We start from the raw sequence: 14387 nt of genomic DNA on the forward strand, positions 1-14387 counted from the left end.
ATCAACGATGTGGTATGTGAAGACAAGTGCTCGTGCTGAGGTCGGGGAGAACGTTTATTTACCGTTGTTGTCCAAGAGCTTCGTTCCTGGCTGGTTATGGCAAGTCCTCGCCATATCCTCCGGGCTCGGACCCTGCCGGCGGGAGAGGAGGCTTTGGAGGCACTTCCGACAAATACGTTTATGTCGCGGTGAATGCCAAGGATAATCAAGGGCGTAAATGAAAAGCTTGTGCCTCATAGAGTCCGAACTTGCACGGTCGCGTTAATCTCCGGCAGACCCGCGAAACTGATAGGTACCGTTGACACTGATTAGAAGGCTGCACCTGTGCATAGACTCGGAGTTAGAGCTCCAGACTCTGCCAGTCTGACAGTCGAGGACGTAAAATTTTGCCCTGGAAAAGCACCTTTGAACACCGAAGAGAGCACGGCATGCCTCATGCAAGAATAGGCGCCATACGCCGCCGGTACATTTGCGAGCACTGCGAGATGACTTGGGTCATTCCATCTCAAAAATGATACGATGGCAATACTACGAACGCTTTCACACGTAATGTTGTTGCCTCGCGCATACCCAAACCTGAAGGAAGGCAGCCATAAATCCAGACATGTTGTCAATGCCGTACAAAGATGGCGCACGGCTCCTCATCCCAGCTCTCCAATCGAGCATTGCCGTAAATTTTACCTGCAGAAGCTTGACCGATATTCACCACTGGTGTTTATAAGTTGACTCACATGGCGGAATGCTTCGCTTCAGCGGGGTGCACGTATTCATGACGACCCCCTTGCAGGACTGACATTGGAGGCTCCTTCCATCATTCCAATGCCCTCAACCTCAGAGGCTAGGTGAAGACGTAAAGCGGAAGGAGGAGAGCGTAAGCTGCAGTGCGCCCGTCTCGGAAGCGCGTCCGACGAGTGGAAGGCGTTGTCGGGCGCGTGGTCGACCATTGATCGATCGCACGTGGTGGCAGCTAAGAAATCCAAACTCAGCCAAAATTTTGGTACGCTGCCCTTTGGCTTTTGCCACCTTCTTCCCCAGTCCTTGCCCATTCTACACCCATGGATGTGCGTCGTTTCTCTGGCTTGTGTTGACGGAAGCTAAGGCTCTTTACAGCCCAACTTCGTGCAAGGACTTCACACTCTCCTCGTTCAGTCTACCGCGAACGATACGGTGCAGCTCAAAGCTGTAAGTCGATCGCGTCTGTCTCAGCCGAATTCGCGCTCACTCAACGATCGGACGCGTCCAGGCCACCGCCCAGCTCAACCGAGAGTATTACAAAAAACCAGCATGCATACCCGCTCTTGCTAACATCATCGCGAGCTCGCCTGACCAGGGCGTGAGTCGTGCGAGGCGATGTAATCACTGGATAGTTTTAACGGCTGTACAAACTTAGGTCCGTCAACTCGCCGCTGTAGAACTACGCAAGCGGGTTGCTCTTGCTAGTGGCGAACTATGGCTTGCAATCTCACAAAGTGACCGGGAACAAATCAAGGCTAAGCTGCCTGAGCTCGTCCTCTCGGATCCCAGGTTCGTCATCTAGCCCATCCGTCGCAGGCAGGGTATCAATCTGCAAGTCTGCAGCAATCTCGTCCGGCATTCGACCGCGCGTGTCATCGCAGCTATTGCAGGCATCGAGATCCCTGTAGGGCAATGGCAATCCCTCCTTCCTTTCCTCCAGCAGACATGCACGTCCGCTACCGCTTCGCACCGCGAAGTCGGCATCTATATCCTTTATACGGTGCTCGAGAACATCGTTGAAGGCTTCGAGAACCACCTCAAGGAGCTCTTTACGCTGTTTGGTGCGCTGTTGAACGACCCTGAAAGCCTTGAGGTCAGGATCACTACTGTCCGGTGAGTCTTGCCCGTGTCCTGCCCACGAACAGTCGTTCACACTTGCGCAGCGCTCTCGGTGTCATAGCGCAATACATTGATCAAGATGATAAGGAAGACATCGTATGCGTTTCACATTCGTCGTCTCTACACTTGCTCAACATCCTTGTTACATAGAAAGCGTTCCAGAGCATGCTTCCTGCGATGATCACAACGATTGGCCAGTGCGTCGAGGGTGGAAACGAGCCGGGCGCGCGGCAGTTATTCGATGTGCTCGAAACGCTGTTGATCCTCGAGACACCTTTGCTCGGTCAACATATCCCGCAGCTTGTCCAATTCCTCTTGACATGTGGCGCTAACAGGACCTTCGAGAATGAGCTGCGCGTGCTTGCTCTGAACGCCCTCAACTGGACCGTGCAGTAGTATGTCTGCTCACTTCACGCTCTGATTACGGGATGTTAACGCCCACCTGCAGCAAAAAGTCGAAGGTGCAGGCGAATAACATCGCGCCTGTCATCCTCGAGGGCCTCATGCCCATTGCGACGGAGCCTGAGCCCGAGGATGCTGATGAGGATGCTCCCTCCCGCGTACGTCTCCTTTGTCGCTGACGAACGCCTAGGCACTGACATCCTCGTAGTCCGCTCTCCGCATCGTCGACTGCCTGGCGACTAACCTTCCGCCCACGCAGGTGTTCCCTCCTCTCCGGAACCTCATCCAGCAGTACTTCTCGTCGCCTGATCCGACCTTCCGTCGGGGCGCGATGCTCGCGCTCGGCGTGTCTGTGGAGGGCTGCAGCGAATTCATGACCCCGCTCATGCCGCAGGTATGGCCGATGATCGAGGTCGGCCTGCACGACTCCGATGGGCAGGTGCGCAAGGCGAGCTGCATCGCGGTCAGTTGCTTGTGCGAGTGGCTCGAGGAGGAGTGCGCGTCGAAGCACGCGGTGCTCGTGCCGACTATTATGCAGCTCGTGAACGACCCCGCTACGCAACGCAACGCGTGCACCGCGCTCGACGCGCTGCTCGAGGTCATGCACGAGACGATTGGGACGTACCTCGAGATGATCATGCAGCAGATGGTCGGCCTGCTCGACACTGCGCCGATCCCCGTCAAGTCGGTCGTGATCGGCGCCATCGGCAGCGCCGCGCACGCGTCTGGCGACAAGTTCCTCCCGTACTTCCCCAGCATCATGGAGCGCTTCAAGCACTTCCTGGTCCTCCGCGGCGAGGGCGAGGAACAGGAGCTTCGGGGAATCACCATGGACGCCGTCGGCACGTTCGCGGAGGCGGTCGGCAAGGAGCACTTCAGCCCATACGTGACTGACATGATGAACTGCGCGTTCGACGGCATCGATATGGGCAGTGCTCGCCTGCGCGAGTGCAGCTTCCTGTTCTTCGGCATCCTCTCACGTGTCTTCGGAGATGACTTCGCCGTGTACCTGCCCAAGATCGTTCCGGCCCTGGTGGCGAGCTGCCAGCAAGCGGAGCACGGTGATGATTCTGGAGCCGTCGCGAGTACGTTTCTCAGTCGCTGTTTCCGTGTGCTAGTGAACTGATCGGTCGGTGTTCGTTTCGCAGCATCGAACTCTGAGAACCTCGCCAACTTCGCGACGGGCACCTCGCCTGCGAACGCAATCACTGTCACTGACGGCGAGAACGGCAGCGTCGATATTGAGGAGGATGTCGACCTGGACAAGCTGCTCGACGTCAACAGCACCATTTGCATCGAGAAGGAGATCGCCGCCGACACCGTGGGCACGTTGTTCGCCGCCACCCGAAGCCACTTCCTGCCTTACGTTGAGCAATGCACGATCGAGCTCATCAGTCTGCTCCCGCACTACTACGATGGTATCAGGAAGTCCGCGGTGGACTCGCTGCTGGAGATCGTCAGGACGTTCTATGAGCTGAGCAGCCCCCAGGAGTGGACACCTGGTCTGACGGTGAGTCAACTGAGCTAGCATATAGGATGTGTCACCTGAGCTATGTATAGGCTGCGCCCCTCAGTGCTCAGGTCGTGCAGCTCATCAACCACATATGGCCTCCTCTCTTCGAGATGTACGAGTCTGAGGACAACAAGTACGTAACACACCGTCATGGATCGTTCTTTCACTGAGCAGACCTGCTATTGTAGAAAGGTAGTGTCGTCCTTGTGCGTCGGTTTGGCAGAGACCATCAACAAAGTCGGCCCCGGCTTCCTGGACGGACGTGGGTGAACTTCTGCCCACATATCCTTGATCTAGCTCATATCCTTTACAGGTCTGGAGCAGGTCGGGACAATTGCAAACCAGGTCCTTGATCAGAAGGCTATCTGCCAGCAGGACCCTGATCAGGATGAGGAGGAAGAAGCACCGGAGGATCAGGCGGAATACGATTCTATGCTTATCTCTTCGGCAGGCGACCTTGTTGCTGCACTGGCAAACGCCCTCGGCCAGAACTTCTCACCAGCATTCCAGACCTTCCTCCCTCTTATCTCCAAGTACTATGTACGTACCTCAGATTTTGCTCAGGGTGTAGTGACTGATTGTCTTTGCCGTGTAGAAAAAGAACCGGTCGTTGAGCGACCGTTCATCCGCCATTGGGTGTCTATCGGAGATCATCGCTGGGATGAAGGGCGCTGTCACGCCCTTCACGGAACCGCTTCTTGACCTCTTCTTCCGCGCACTATCCGACGACGAGGCCGAAGTGCAGTGCAACGCTGCATTTGCTGTTGGCCTCTTGATCGAGCACTCTCAGCTGGACCTCTCGCAACACTACCTGAAGGTGCTCGCGTCGATTCGTCCGTTGTTCGTCGTCGCCCCCGATGCACCCGGTGCACGCCTCAATGCCGCGACAACGCCGTCGGCGCGGTCGGCCGCATGATTGTCCGGAACACCGCCGCTGTCCCCTTGATCAAGTCCTCCCTGTCTTCTTCGACGCCCTTCCGCTCAAGAACGACTACCTTGAGAACCGCCCCGTGTTCGCCGCCATCTTCCACCTGTTCAAGACGAATACGGCGGTGCTCCACCCGTACTTGGACCGCCTGCTCAGCGTCTTCGCCTTGTCCTCGACCCCAGCGGCCCCGAGCAGGTCGGCGACGAGATCCGGGCAGAGCTCATCAACCTGATCGGTGCGTTGAGCCGTGAGACCCATCGAAAATTCAGGCGGCCGGCCTCGGCCCCTTCGTGCCGGGAGCATAGAGATTGTGGGATAGACTGAAGAGAAGTGGGTTATGGCGGGCATGAATTGGAATATCGTTTTGCTCATCGTACAGTGTTGTCTCGGATTACCATGATATCACTCCATTACTGTGTTTTTAATGCATACCTTTTATCATGACAGTACATGAAACACGCATCGAAGCGTGTGTGATATATAAGGGGTCACCAGAGTTGAAGACCAGTCATCAAGCTTGCATCAAGCCGTGTCTCAACAAACCTCTTCATGGTTGCGTCTTCTGGAGCATGTTGTTGTGATCATGACATGTACGAGCATGTACGTCGTCCACGTAGGGCTGTTGATTGGCTATTGAAAGGCTAATGTGTATCGGACTAGCGTTGATCTTGACGTGGAGACGACGCGAGATCAGAGACGTGTAGAAGACGACATGCGACAGGGCTGGGAATGGTCGTACGGAGACAGCGAGTTGAACCGTACTATTTCATATATGAGTGTGGAAGGTGATGCAGACCGATGGTGATCGAAACACTCGATTTGCCACCCGTGTCCGATGAACCTCATCTAAACAACTTGAAATTATCTAGGCGACATCAATAGCTGTACAGCGCGCCAGCAGTACGACAGTGACATACCCTGTGAGCAGTATTTCCACCGACATTCTGGGGGTACTTCGTCGAAATGGTCTTCATTAACGATCGTACACGGACGAGTAACTCGGTCCGTCGATAACTAGAACATGAGTACAAAGGATGATCGAGTTTGAGTTACGACTGGACTCGATAGGATGAGAAGATGTTGTGAATGCGAGGCATTCATCAGTCACTTTAAGCGGTCGAGCTTGTAAGATGGAGTCAGCAACACGGTGCATACGAATCATCAAGTCAATGAATCCGAACCTCGTGCTCGCGGACGACAGTGATGGGCTGTTCGAAAGTCAAGCCACGTATAGCACCGAACTTGACTTTGACACAGAGACGATACTTCAAAGAGCACGACACGTCAGCCGATGTCGCCATAACACATTTGAGCAAGATGTCGTACCGAGACAGCAAGCCGGACTTGGCGGGGAGATGAGTCTCATAGCAATGGTGCAGACGCGGGCTACTCCGAATGATTCGGTTGCGCATCGGCGTTTCTCAACACTGACACTGCGCGGACAATGACGGCAGCTCCCGCGAGACCTGCTCAGTACTGAAATCAACAGTATCCCATAGAAACTAGTTAGATTGACAAAGGTCAGATGGCTCAGCTTGGACTCAGCTGCAGCAACTCGACCGAGATTGTTAGCCCTGTACGAATTTACTTCGCTGGGACGGCTGTACATATGTTTAGCTATAGGTAGTCAGTCTCTACCGTACTCGTGTCGTATGATATAGGTAGAACTCCGCTCACCTCAGTCCCGGTACGAGTTAACAACTCGATTGAGTTGTAATTCAGGCTGAGGATGAACATTACATCACTTGTCCTGCGGCAGATATCGAGACCGCGACCGTTGACCTCAGGGTACACCTCGAACCTCACCAGTGACCATTGCTTGGACTCGTACGTGTCTTCAAGCTATGGCTGTCTTATTTATTGGACTGCACCGATGTTGGTGTAGTAGGTTTCGCGCAACAAAGTTGCCCCCGCAACGAGGCAGCCGATCAACTTCCCGTGTCCACACGTCGCTCTCAACAGTGCTGGGCAACATGAACAGCTGGCATCGAGACGGATACTACATTCCACCTCATACATCTGTAAAAGCCCTCAGGAGATAGGAGGATACCACCATGATGATATACAGCCGCAGAGATGATGTACGTACCCTAACTCCAGGCATATGATGGATTTGAGGACAACGTTCGAATGCATCTGTCCCATGAGTCAGTGTCATGCACGGCCTCTGCATTATTCCAATTCACTGAACCGCTGAGTCTACAGCAACGCAGGGGATCACGAGTGTTGGCCGTAATTTGCTCGAAGACGCGAAACTTTGAAGTGTCCGCTCCGCCGTCAGAAGAATCAAGGAACAGCAAGACCAGCACTGTGATGTTCTACTAGAGTAGCAGAGAACACCGAGTGTGTGCTGACGATACAACTGTGAATCTCATATTTCTGCGACTACTGCGCCATCACTCACCCTCTTTGCGATGTCTAGGAATGTGACTACTCGTTTGAGGCGGTTCAGTACCGGTGGTAGATCAAGAACACAGGCACGTACCCTGTCACCATACGCGGAGCAAACGAAACGCCTTGTTCATCGGAACGACGCCAGCCGACAGCACAGGAACGCAGTGACCACGTTTTGTGGTCTGGACATCGGATCTTGTCTGCCTTGCTCTAATCGCGGTGTCTGCGTATCAGATGCACTGCTTGAAATTCATAGATGGTCGGTAGGGACAATGTTCAATGCATAAAGCAGAGGTCTGTGAAATTGCGCCTCAGCATCTTTTCTGGCATTCGTCGCGAGCCACATACTACAGTCCATTACCGAGGTTCCCGCTATGGCTTCCTCGATACTCATGCTTATTACAGCAGCTCTCCTCATGAAGCTCGTACATGCACAGGAAACCCACTATGTCTCTCTCGTGAACAAGTTAAGTCACCAGGTTAAGGTTGTTCTTCTTGACGTTGACACACCGGGTAGTTGTGGCCAAGGTTATGTGAGTGCGCAGGACATCGAAAGAAATGCGATGCGCTGATGACGATGAATAGCCTGTCCTGGGAGGATTGTATGGCGAGTTCTACAACGCGAGCGAGACCTCGCTCTTCAAAGGCCCTGCATGGGGTCTGATTGCGTAAGGAATCATATAATGGTGAACAGGTCTTGCAATGTTGACCTTGGAAGTGGCACAGTTACCTTCAATACAGTGAGCATGCACGTTCAGGATCACGAACAATGAGCTCACCTTTGTCGGCTCGATCTAGCCGACAATAATGGCATGCATCTCGCGGCTTTCTATGCGCGGCCGATGGTATTAAGCCTTTTGGACAGGAAACAACGTATGTGGAAAGAACGGCGAAGGCTGCACAATGGTCGAAGCTTCACTCAGCGACACCGGCAGTAGCGTGGACATTACTCTCGTCCCTCCGTACGTCCCGCGTCTTGTTGGCCACTTCCAGATTGACCTATATGTCTTAGGCACGAGTTCTCGGTGACCACGGGCTTCGGATACTACGGCGGCTGCGATGGTTCCGGGCTGGACTGTGAGTGATCATCTGCGGTGAAGGCATGTATCAGACCGCAACGGATGAGATCGCAGGCACCAGCGCAGATTGCATCGAAGCCAAACATGACTCGAGCCAAGGTGACCGACAGATAGCCTGCACGGCTCCCAATGTCAGTCCATGCACATGTCTAGAGAAGTCTAGAATGGCTCTGATGTCCACGCAGGTCAATCTCGCGATCACGTTTTGTGACTGAGCTACTATTAGCAGTGGCCCGACATCGAATGATGGAGAAAGGTTACATACATTACATTCGCATTGCACGGTATTAGTCTTGTGGAGGGTGACAAGACCTACAAAGCGTTGTCCGGTCAATACATTGCTTCGTGTTACAATGGGCCATGCCGGATGTACTGCAGAACCGAGCTGACGCAACGTGTACGACTGTATTGGTCAAGACTCAATGTTCCACGACGCGAGGGTCTGCAAACAATCTGTTCAGTCGATTGCATTATTATGACCCCTCATCGTACGGCTGTACGATACGACGTAAGTATACAACATCCCAGAGATACCTCTCACAGAGGAGGCAGAGGCCGCCTGCACTGTGGACAAATGTTCTGAAAGATGGATGCAAGATTCAATGACAATCTGTACGAGAGGTGGTCTGATCTCACCTTGATAGCTAACCACTGTTCGCCGTGTACATCAGCAACGAAAAGAGACTGGAAAATCAGAAAGACGCACCCGCTCCAAACAGCTGTGTGCTAAACGACGAACGTTCAATGGCATTGACACACCAACAAATGATGATTACTCACAAATAGATGATGACATGGCGCGAGACTGTAGCTCTTCCTCGTGGAACCCAGCCTATGCGCGGTGGCAGCGAGGCCCATGACACCGAGGTCGCCCCGCTCCTTGCCGTCACTCGACTTGCTCCTCCGGCGGAGTGAAGGGTCACCTCGATCGCGTCCATGCAGATGGCGCAGTCGCCGAGGGTCTGTTCAGGCGCTTCTGGGTCGGGAAGGGGCAACGGCGGGTGATAGTCGTAAGACTTCGGTATGGTAACCTGCGAGGACAGTCAGTGAACGTAGAAGACCCGATGTGATCGAGGCGACATACACGGTTGAATAGGAAGAAGGTTGGGCCGAGGCGGTCTTGGAGGATGAGTGTGATGACCTGGGCGAACATGAGCACAGGGACGATGTATACCCATCCTGCGCCACGGAATCGTCAGTACGCATTCGCTCCTTGTCAGGTCAGACAACAGCTCACGTCGAGGCTCCACATCCAGGATATTCTTTGAGCATCCAATGAAATCTGCAACCGAGTCGATCAAAGCCGTCAATCAAGCGCTCACATTCGTGAATCGGATACTCACACAGTATGAAGAACAGCCTGCAGACGGTCGTGCCTACGAGGTATTCTGTACTGAGGCCACTACCCCTCGACCTCCGGGCAGACCTGTAAATCTGCACTGCCCAGATGAAGCTGTACATCGAGGCGACGAAGAACAGCGGAAGCGAGAGTAAGATGACGATGCGGAAGACAACGATGAGGAAGAGAGATATGATTGTCCCTGCAGTGGCGTGTACGTTCAGTTCGGCGGGCCTACTAAGGACAGCGAAACGCTTACAAAGTCTTGCAGATGGGTCTGTCCTGATATGATTCCACAGGAACCTCAGGAAGGACGGACGTTCAGTCGCAATGATGGGTGGGTTGCTGGCTGTGCTTGCTGGGGCGCTGCATTCCCTGGAGATGTACCGGAGGATGGAGCAGCTGAGGGGTGAGCGGCAACATTGTTCGAGGGGACTGGAGGGATTGGAGGTGGTGCTGGAAGAGGTGCTGGAGGCGGTGCCACGTCTTCTGGCGCTTGCACTTGACCAATAGCAACTGCAAATTGCTATATAGCATCGTCGCGATTTAGCTTATACAGGAAAAGGCACGGGGAAAGCACACACCGCTTCGTTGATGAAGAGCATACACGCCAGTCCTGCGGGAGCGAGCACAGACAATGATGCCCTACCGTCGGCCAAAATACCTAACGTGATGTGCTGTGGAGGCTCAGGCACACCTAATCTATGCAGTACAATAGATAACACTCACACCGACAAAGGAGATGGCGTCGACCAGGCTTTGTGCCAGAAAGGTATATCGCGAGACGCGATTGAGGCCTATCGCAGAACCGATGCGTGCAGTTTCTCGTGTGAGCAGCCTGAGCAGTATCAGATTGATGATTGTGGATATTCCAGCGTCTGCGGTGACGAGTTATAAGATGGGCATATAGCCTAACAATGAAGACTTACATGTGGTGATCTTCCTGTAAAGCTGCGGTGACCTATGAAGCAACGGTCAAGCACTGCTGGCGGGTGGAATGGCAGCCTCGCGTACTTGAGTCCCGTCGTCTCTTTAATTTTCAACAATACACCGCAGTCCTGGCTGACGAGCACACCATTCAGCTGCATCTCTGGCGGACGGACGGTCCAGATGCCCGTCGGCTTCTCAATCTCCTCTTCCAGTTGCTTCATCATGTCTTGAGGAACGTCTGTAGGTTCCAAGTGTCCGTACAGCCTGAAGGAACACCGTGCTTTCGGCGGCTCGTCTAGTGGTGTACACGTTTAGATGTGTACACTGAACACAAAAGTCAACGGTCGTACCGGAATCGTTTAGTACGTCCTGGTCAATAGAACCGGTGTCGATCTTCTCCTTCAGCTTGGCCATGCGAGCAGAGAGCTCAGCCTCGATGATCCGGGCAGTGTCGTTCAAACGTGAAGTGGGGACAAGCGAAGGGAGCATCCGCAGGTCTCGACCCTGACTGTACTCGGGGCGGTCAGCATCGTCAGCTCCAGCGCGAACTGCAGACGTACACAGTTTCTGCAAAGGCATAGATGGAGCCATTAGAGACGAAGTGTATGCCGTCGAAGTCAAGCCTGAGCTCTTCTGATGCCTTAGGTTCCGACAGCTCGATCCTGCCCTATAGCCGTCTGTCATGGAAGTCATACGCAAAACCTCACAAGGATACGCACATGGATGATCGCAACGTCCTCAGAGATGTTGTTGGGAACTGTCTGGTTCATGACGATCTTATCACCAACACTTATGCTCAACTTGTCGGTGGCGACCCAGTTCCAGGAGCCTAGGAGCTCGGGTAGCAGAGTAGCGTTCGTGTGCGAGACGAAGTCGTTTGCGAGAGAGCTCCATGGAAGGGCAGATTCGTTTGCAGAGAGCGACGTGAGGTTGTAGAAGTCAACCTCACCATGCCAAAATCCTGTGAGGTTGGTGTAGTATGAACCCACGTCTGGGTTGAGTACAGGACCGAAGTCGACGAAAGTGTTGACAAGTGGCATTGTGACATTGTCTTCTGTATGCTATTCCATGCATTAAGTGGAGATCAATGACCCAAGATACAGGCGTACACTGACAAGCGTGAAGTTCGAAGGAGACCCGTGCAACCAGGCTGAGAAGTCCGCCACCTGGACATTGAGTGAATCCAACGCCTTCATGTACTGATACCGAGCATCTATCTCTTCTCCACGGTTGTTCGTGAGCATGAAGAGCACAAAGCTGATGAACAAAAACGTTGGGACAGAGCCACGGCCGTTACGCTGACCAGGCGGGGTCGGGGAGTCCTCCCGACGTGGCTCCCTGCCCTCTTCCGCAGCCTCCGGGTTGTTCATGACAGCCTATGAGGGTCCCATGTGAAGAGTTCTTCCTTGTGAATTCAAAGGGAGCCAAGACTCAGGTGGTATTGAAGTCGTTAGCGTGGAGGTGGAAGTCGAGAGCCTGGAGGAGGAGGAGGAGGGGATTCCAGGATGCGGTACACGTGCAGACGACCGCGCGCACTGTGGCACCGGCGCTTCTGCTGAATCAAGTTGTTCGAGTCCACGACTGCCCCTCCTCCCAATGCGATGGAGACAATATCTTACTCGCAAGCTCGTTCAGGGGTGCGACACTTGTAGGTCGTGTCCTGTCGTGTCATCTGAGCCTGCTCAGGTGTGGCTTGGTCTCCTGGTACGTACGAGCCAAACTTCATGATCATTGACGGCTGCTCAATTTATATTGGACAGCGTTCTCAGTTTTCCCGCAGAGGTACTCAATATGTCTCGCACTCATGTACTGGGTATTACTCGTCTTGCGGTAGCTGTCATCGGTTGCGCTCAAGATACACGACCCCAAGTATCATTCCAGGTGCTCGTGAGCCAAAAGCTCTCATTACTATGGACTCGCTGTCCGTCATTATAGGCTCTATGGTGATACGAATATTTCCCGCGTGTGTGCAGGGTGCACTAAGCTTCATTAAACGGGCATTGACTCAGAAATGCTCCACTAGGTGTCTGACGACCTCCTCTTCGGTCGGCATCGTCATGAACTCCTCCAGCGACTATGGCAGTGAAAGAATTCAAGTCAGCAGATGCATGCGACCACGGTATCACACGCTACGCACCTCATTGACCGAGATGTACTTGGCAATGAAGCTGTCTCCCAAGGCTTCGCGCAGCACGCCGTCCTCCTTGAACAATCTCCTCGCATCCTCGACCGTTCTTGGTAACCTCTTCGCGTTCTCCATCCCCACTTGTTGCCTCTCCTCGTCGCTCATTGACACCACAGACTTCATGCAGTTACCAGCAGTCATTTCCGCGCCGCTCCTCACCCCTTGCACCCCGACCGCCAGCAAACCTGCCAGCATTACGTATGGATTCGCCGTCGCATCGGGGATCTTGACCTCGATATGGTGCGAGCCCTTCTCGCCGCAGACACGGATGGGCGATTCCTTGTTCTCAGCTCCCCAGCAGGCATACGTGCCTCCCGACGATATGCCATCCTGGACGCGCCAGTACGAACACGGCGTCGGAAGCATGAGTGCGCAGAGGGCGGGAAGATGATTTACGAGCGCTTGGACGAAGGAACGCTCGGTGTTGGTTAGGGTAGGAGCTTTAACGGCATCTGCGCGGGCGTAGGGGTCCGTGTCGGAGGCGTCGCTTGAATGTACGGAGATATGTACGTGTTGTCCACTACCGACTGAAGCCGTGACGTGAGTTGACGAAAGCTTCGAGAAGGAAGATACGTACAGCTGTTCATCTTTACACGGGGCGCGAAGGTAGCACGCAGGCCATGCTTGCTCGCGGTATTGTGGATGGTCTCACGAGTGTAGACGAGTGCGTCGGCGGCTTCAAGTGGCTGAAGAGGTCCAGTCACAACTTCGAACTGCCAAACGACGTCGTCTTTAGCGGAAGGGAAAGACTTGGCAAAGAACACATACCTGACCGGCTGCACCCTCTACATGGTACGTCTGTAGTTCGATTCTAGCCTCCTGGAGATTGTCTGCTATCTCCTCGATGACGATACTTTGCACAGATCCGGTGCGCAGATTGGCAGCCCTACACCATCCCTCTCTGGTGAGCGGATCCGGCTCCGGTGACGTCGCGCCCAGGAGAATGAACTCGGACTCAAAGCCACACAGGAACGTAAGTCCTGCTTTCGTCCAGCATCTCTACATACAGAGCGGTTGTCAGTAACAAGCTGACTGGCATTTATATTAAAGGTACAACATACGAGACAGTTTTGTGTAGCAGCGTCCTCGGACATATCCCAACTGCCAAACTTCCCTCTGGCGACGGGGTTTCAAGCTGAAACCAGCCCATCACCACCGCGTGTCCAGGTGCGTACGTGCATATGCGGAAGCTGTCCAGATCGAAGACGTACAAGTGCTCCCCGGTCTCGCCGAATCCTTTCGCGAAGGAGATGTTGATAAAGCCAAGCGTCCGCGCCGTCATCGGGATTCCGGGTCGCGCTTTCTCGCACAATTGTGCAAAACGCGTAGCGGGGATGACTTGGAAACGCACGGTGTTGGTGAGGTCGACCCACTGCACGCGCACGTACCTAACCCCATGGTCGGCCAGTCGCGAATTCCATGCGGATGCGCGGGTAGGTACATCCCGAGGATGCTCTTGTTTGCTGAGTAGGTGCTGGAAGGTCGCGGCGATGACCATGGTTGTGGATTCGCAGTTGACGAGAAGTGCGCTTGTGGTGGTTGCATCGACTCTCCTCTGCTTTTATATGCAAGGTATGCACTCCCGTGGCTCCACAACGCCCGAGAGACTAAGTAGTCGTGATCATGCTGGAGCCGAGCTCCGAAGTGCGGGCTGCTGGCGGGATATGATCATCCAGGACGGAGTGTCTGGCATGCCTTGGCAAAGCGAACACGTACAACACGTACTTCTGTGGACGTGAGCCGTAAAAGGGTTCCATCCCTGC

The 14387-nt window shown here is 54.0% G+C and overlaps 4 protein-coding genes across 4 annotated transcripts; 2 read left to right on the plus strand and 2 right to left on the minus strand.

Annotated features, from left to right (window-relative positions):
* Positions 1-1055: 1055 nt before the first annotated feature.
* Positions 1056-4929, plus strand: B0H18DRAFT_1116138 (ARM repeat-containing protein; the record flags this gene model as incomplete). The annotated part of the gene is made up of 15 exons (XM_048033374.1): positions 1056-1061; positions 1111-1182; positions 1244-1333; positions 1391-1524; positions 1579-1848; positions 1899-1950; positions 2005-2249; positions 2303-2414; positions 2465-3341; positions 3405-3766; positions 3817-3902; positions 3958-4031; positions 4083-4309; positions 4365-4635; positions 4721-4929. 15 exons carry the CDS (start codon positions 1056-1058, stop codon positions 4927-4929), a joined length of 3087 nt encoding a protein of 1028 aa, XP_047896944.1.
* A 2522-nt stretch (positions 4930-7451) lies between these two features.
* On the plus strand, positions 7452-8385 carry B0H18DRAFT_1208712 (uncharacterized protein; the record flags this gene model as incomplete). The annotated part of the gene is made up of 9 exons (XM_048036284.1): positions 7452-7557; positions 7609-7624; positions 7677-7759; positions 7818-7831; positions 7890-7968; positions 8027-8053; positions 8104-8168; positions 8225-8301; positions 8356-8385. Exons 1-9 carry the CDS (start codon positions 7466-7468, stop codon positions 8383-8385), a joined length of 483 nt encoding a protein of 160 aa, XP_047896945.1. The 5' UTR covers positions 7452-7465.
* On the minus strand, positions 8283-11966 carry B0H18DRAFT_988490 (uncharacterized protein). Its single transcript, XM_048044907.1, has 20 exons — positions 11555-11966; positions 11159-11500; positions 11000-11106; positions 10790-10947; positions 10524-10734; positions 10439-10470; positions 10239-10387; positions 10094-10186; positions 9897-10035; positions 9769-9858; positions 9514-9711; positions 9408-9452; positions 9255-9349; positions 9094-9201; positions 8947-9064; positions 8877-8896; positions 8807-8821; positions 8462-8749; positions 8360-8381; positions 8283-8305 (listed from the first exon to the last, which is right to left on the minus strand). Exons 1-18 carry the CDS (start codon positions 11807-11809, stop codon positions 8708-8710), a joined length of 2217 nt encoding a protein of 738 aa, XP_047896946.1. The 5' UTR covers positions 11810-11966; the 3' UTR covers positions 8283-8305; positions 8360-8381; positions 8462-8707.
* Positions 11967-12309: 343 nt separating this feature from the next.
* On the minus strand, positions 12310-14293 carry B0H18DRAFT_69624 (FLU1-II). The gene is made up of 6 exons (XM_048039204.1): positions 14250-14293; positions 13682-14196; positions 13393-13623; positions 13202-13337; positions 12577-13151; positions 12310-12513 (listed from the first exon to the last, which is right to left on the minus strand). The coding sequence occupies exons 2-6, from the start codon at positions 14120-14122 to the stop codon at positions 12445-12447; spliced, it is 1452 nt and encodes a 483-aa protein (XP_047896947.1). The 5' UTR covers positions 14123-14196; positions 14250-14293; the 3' UTR covers positions 12310-12444.
* Between the last annotated feature and the right edge of the window lie 94 nt (positions 14294-14387).

Source organism: Fomitopsis serialis (genome assembly GCF_022376445.1).
Source record: "Fomitopsis serialis strain Sig1Antser10 chromosome Unknown B0H18scaffold_12, whole genome shotgun sequence".
Taxonomy (NCBI): domain Eukaryota; kingdom Fungi; phylum Basidiomycota; class Agaricomycetes; order Polyporales; family Fomitopsidaceae; genus Fomitopsis; species Fomitopsis serialis.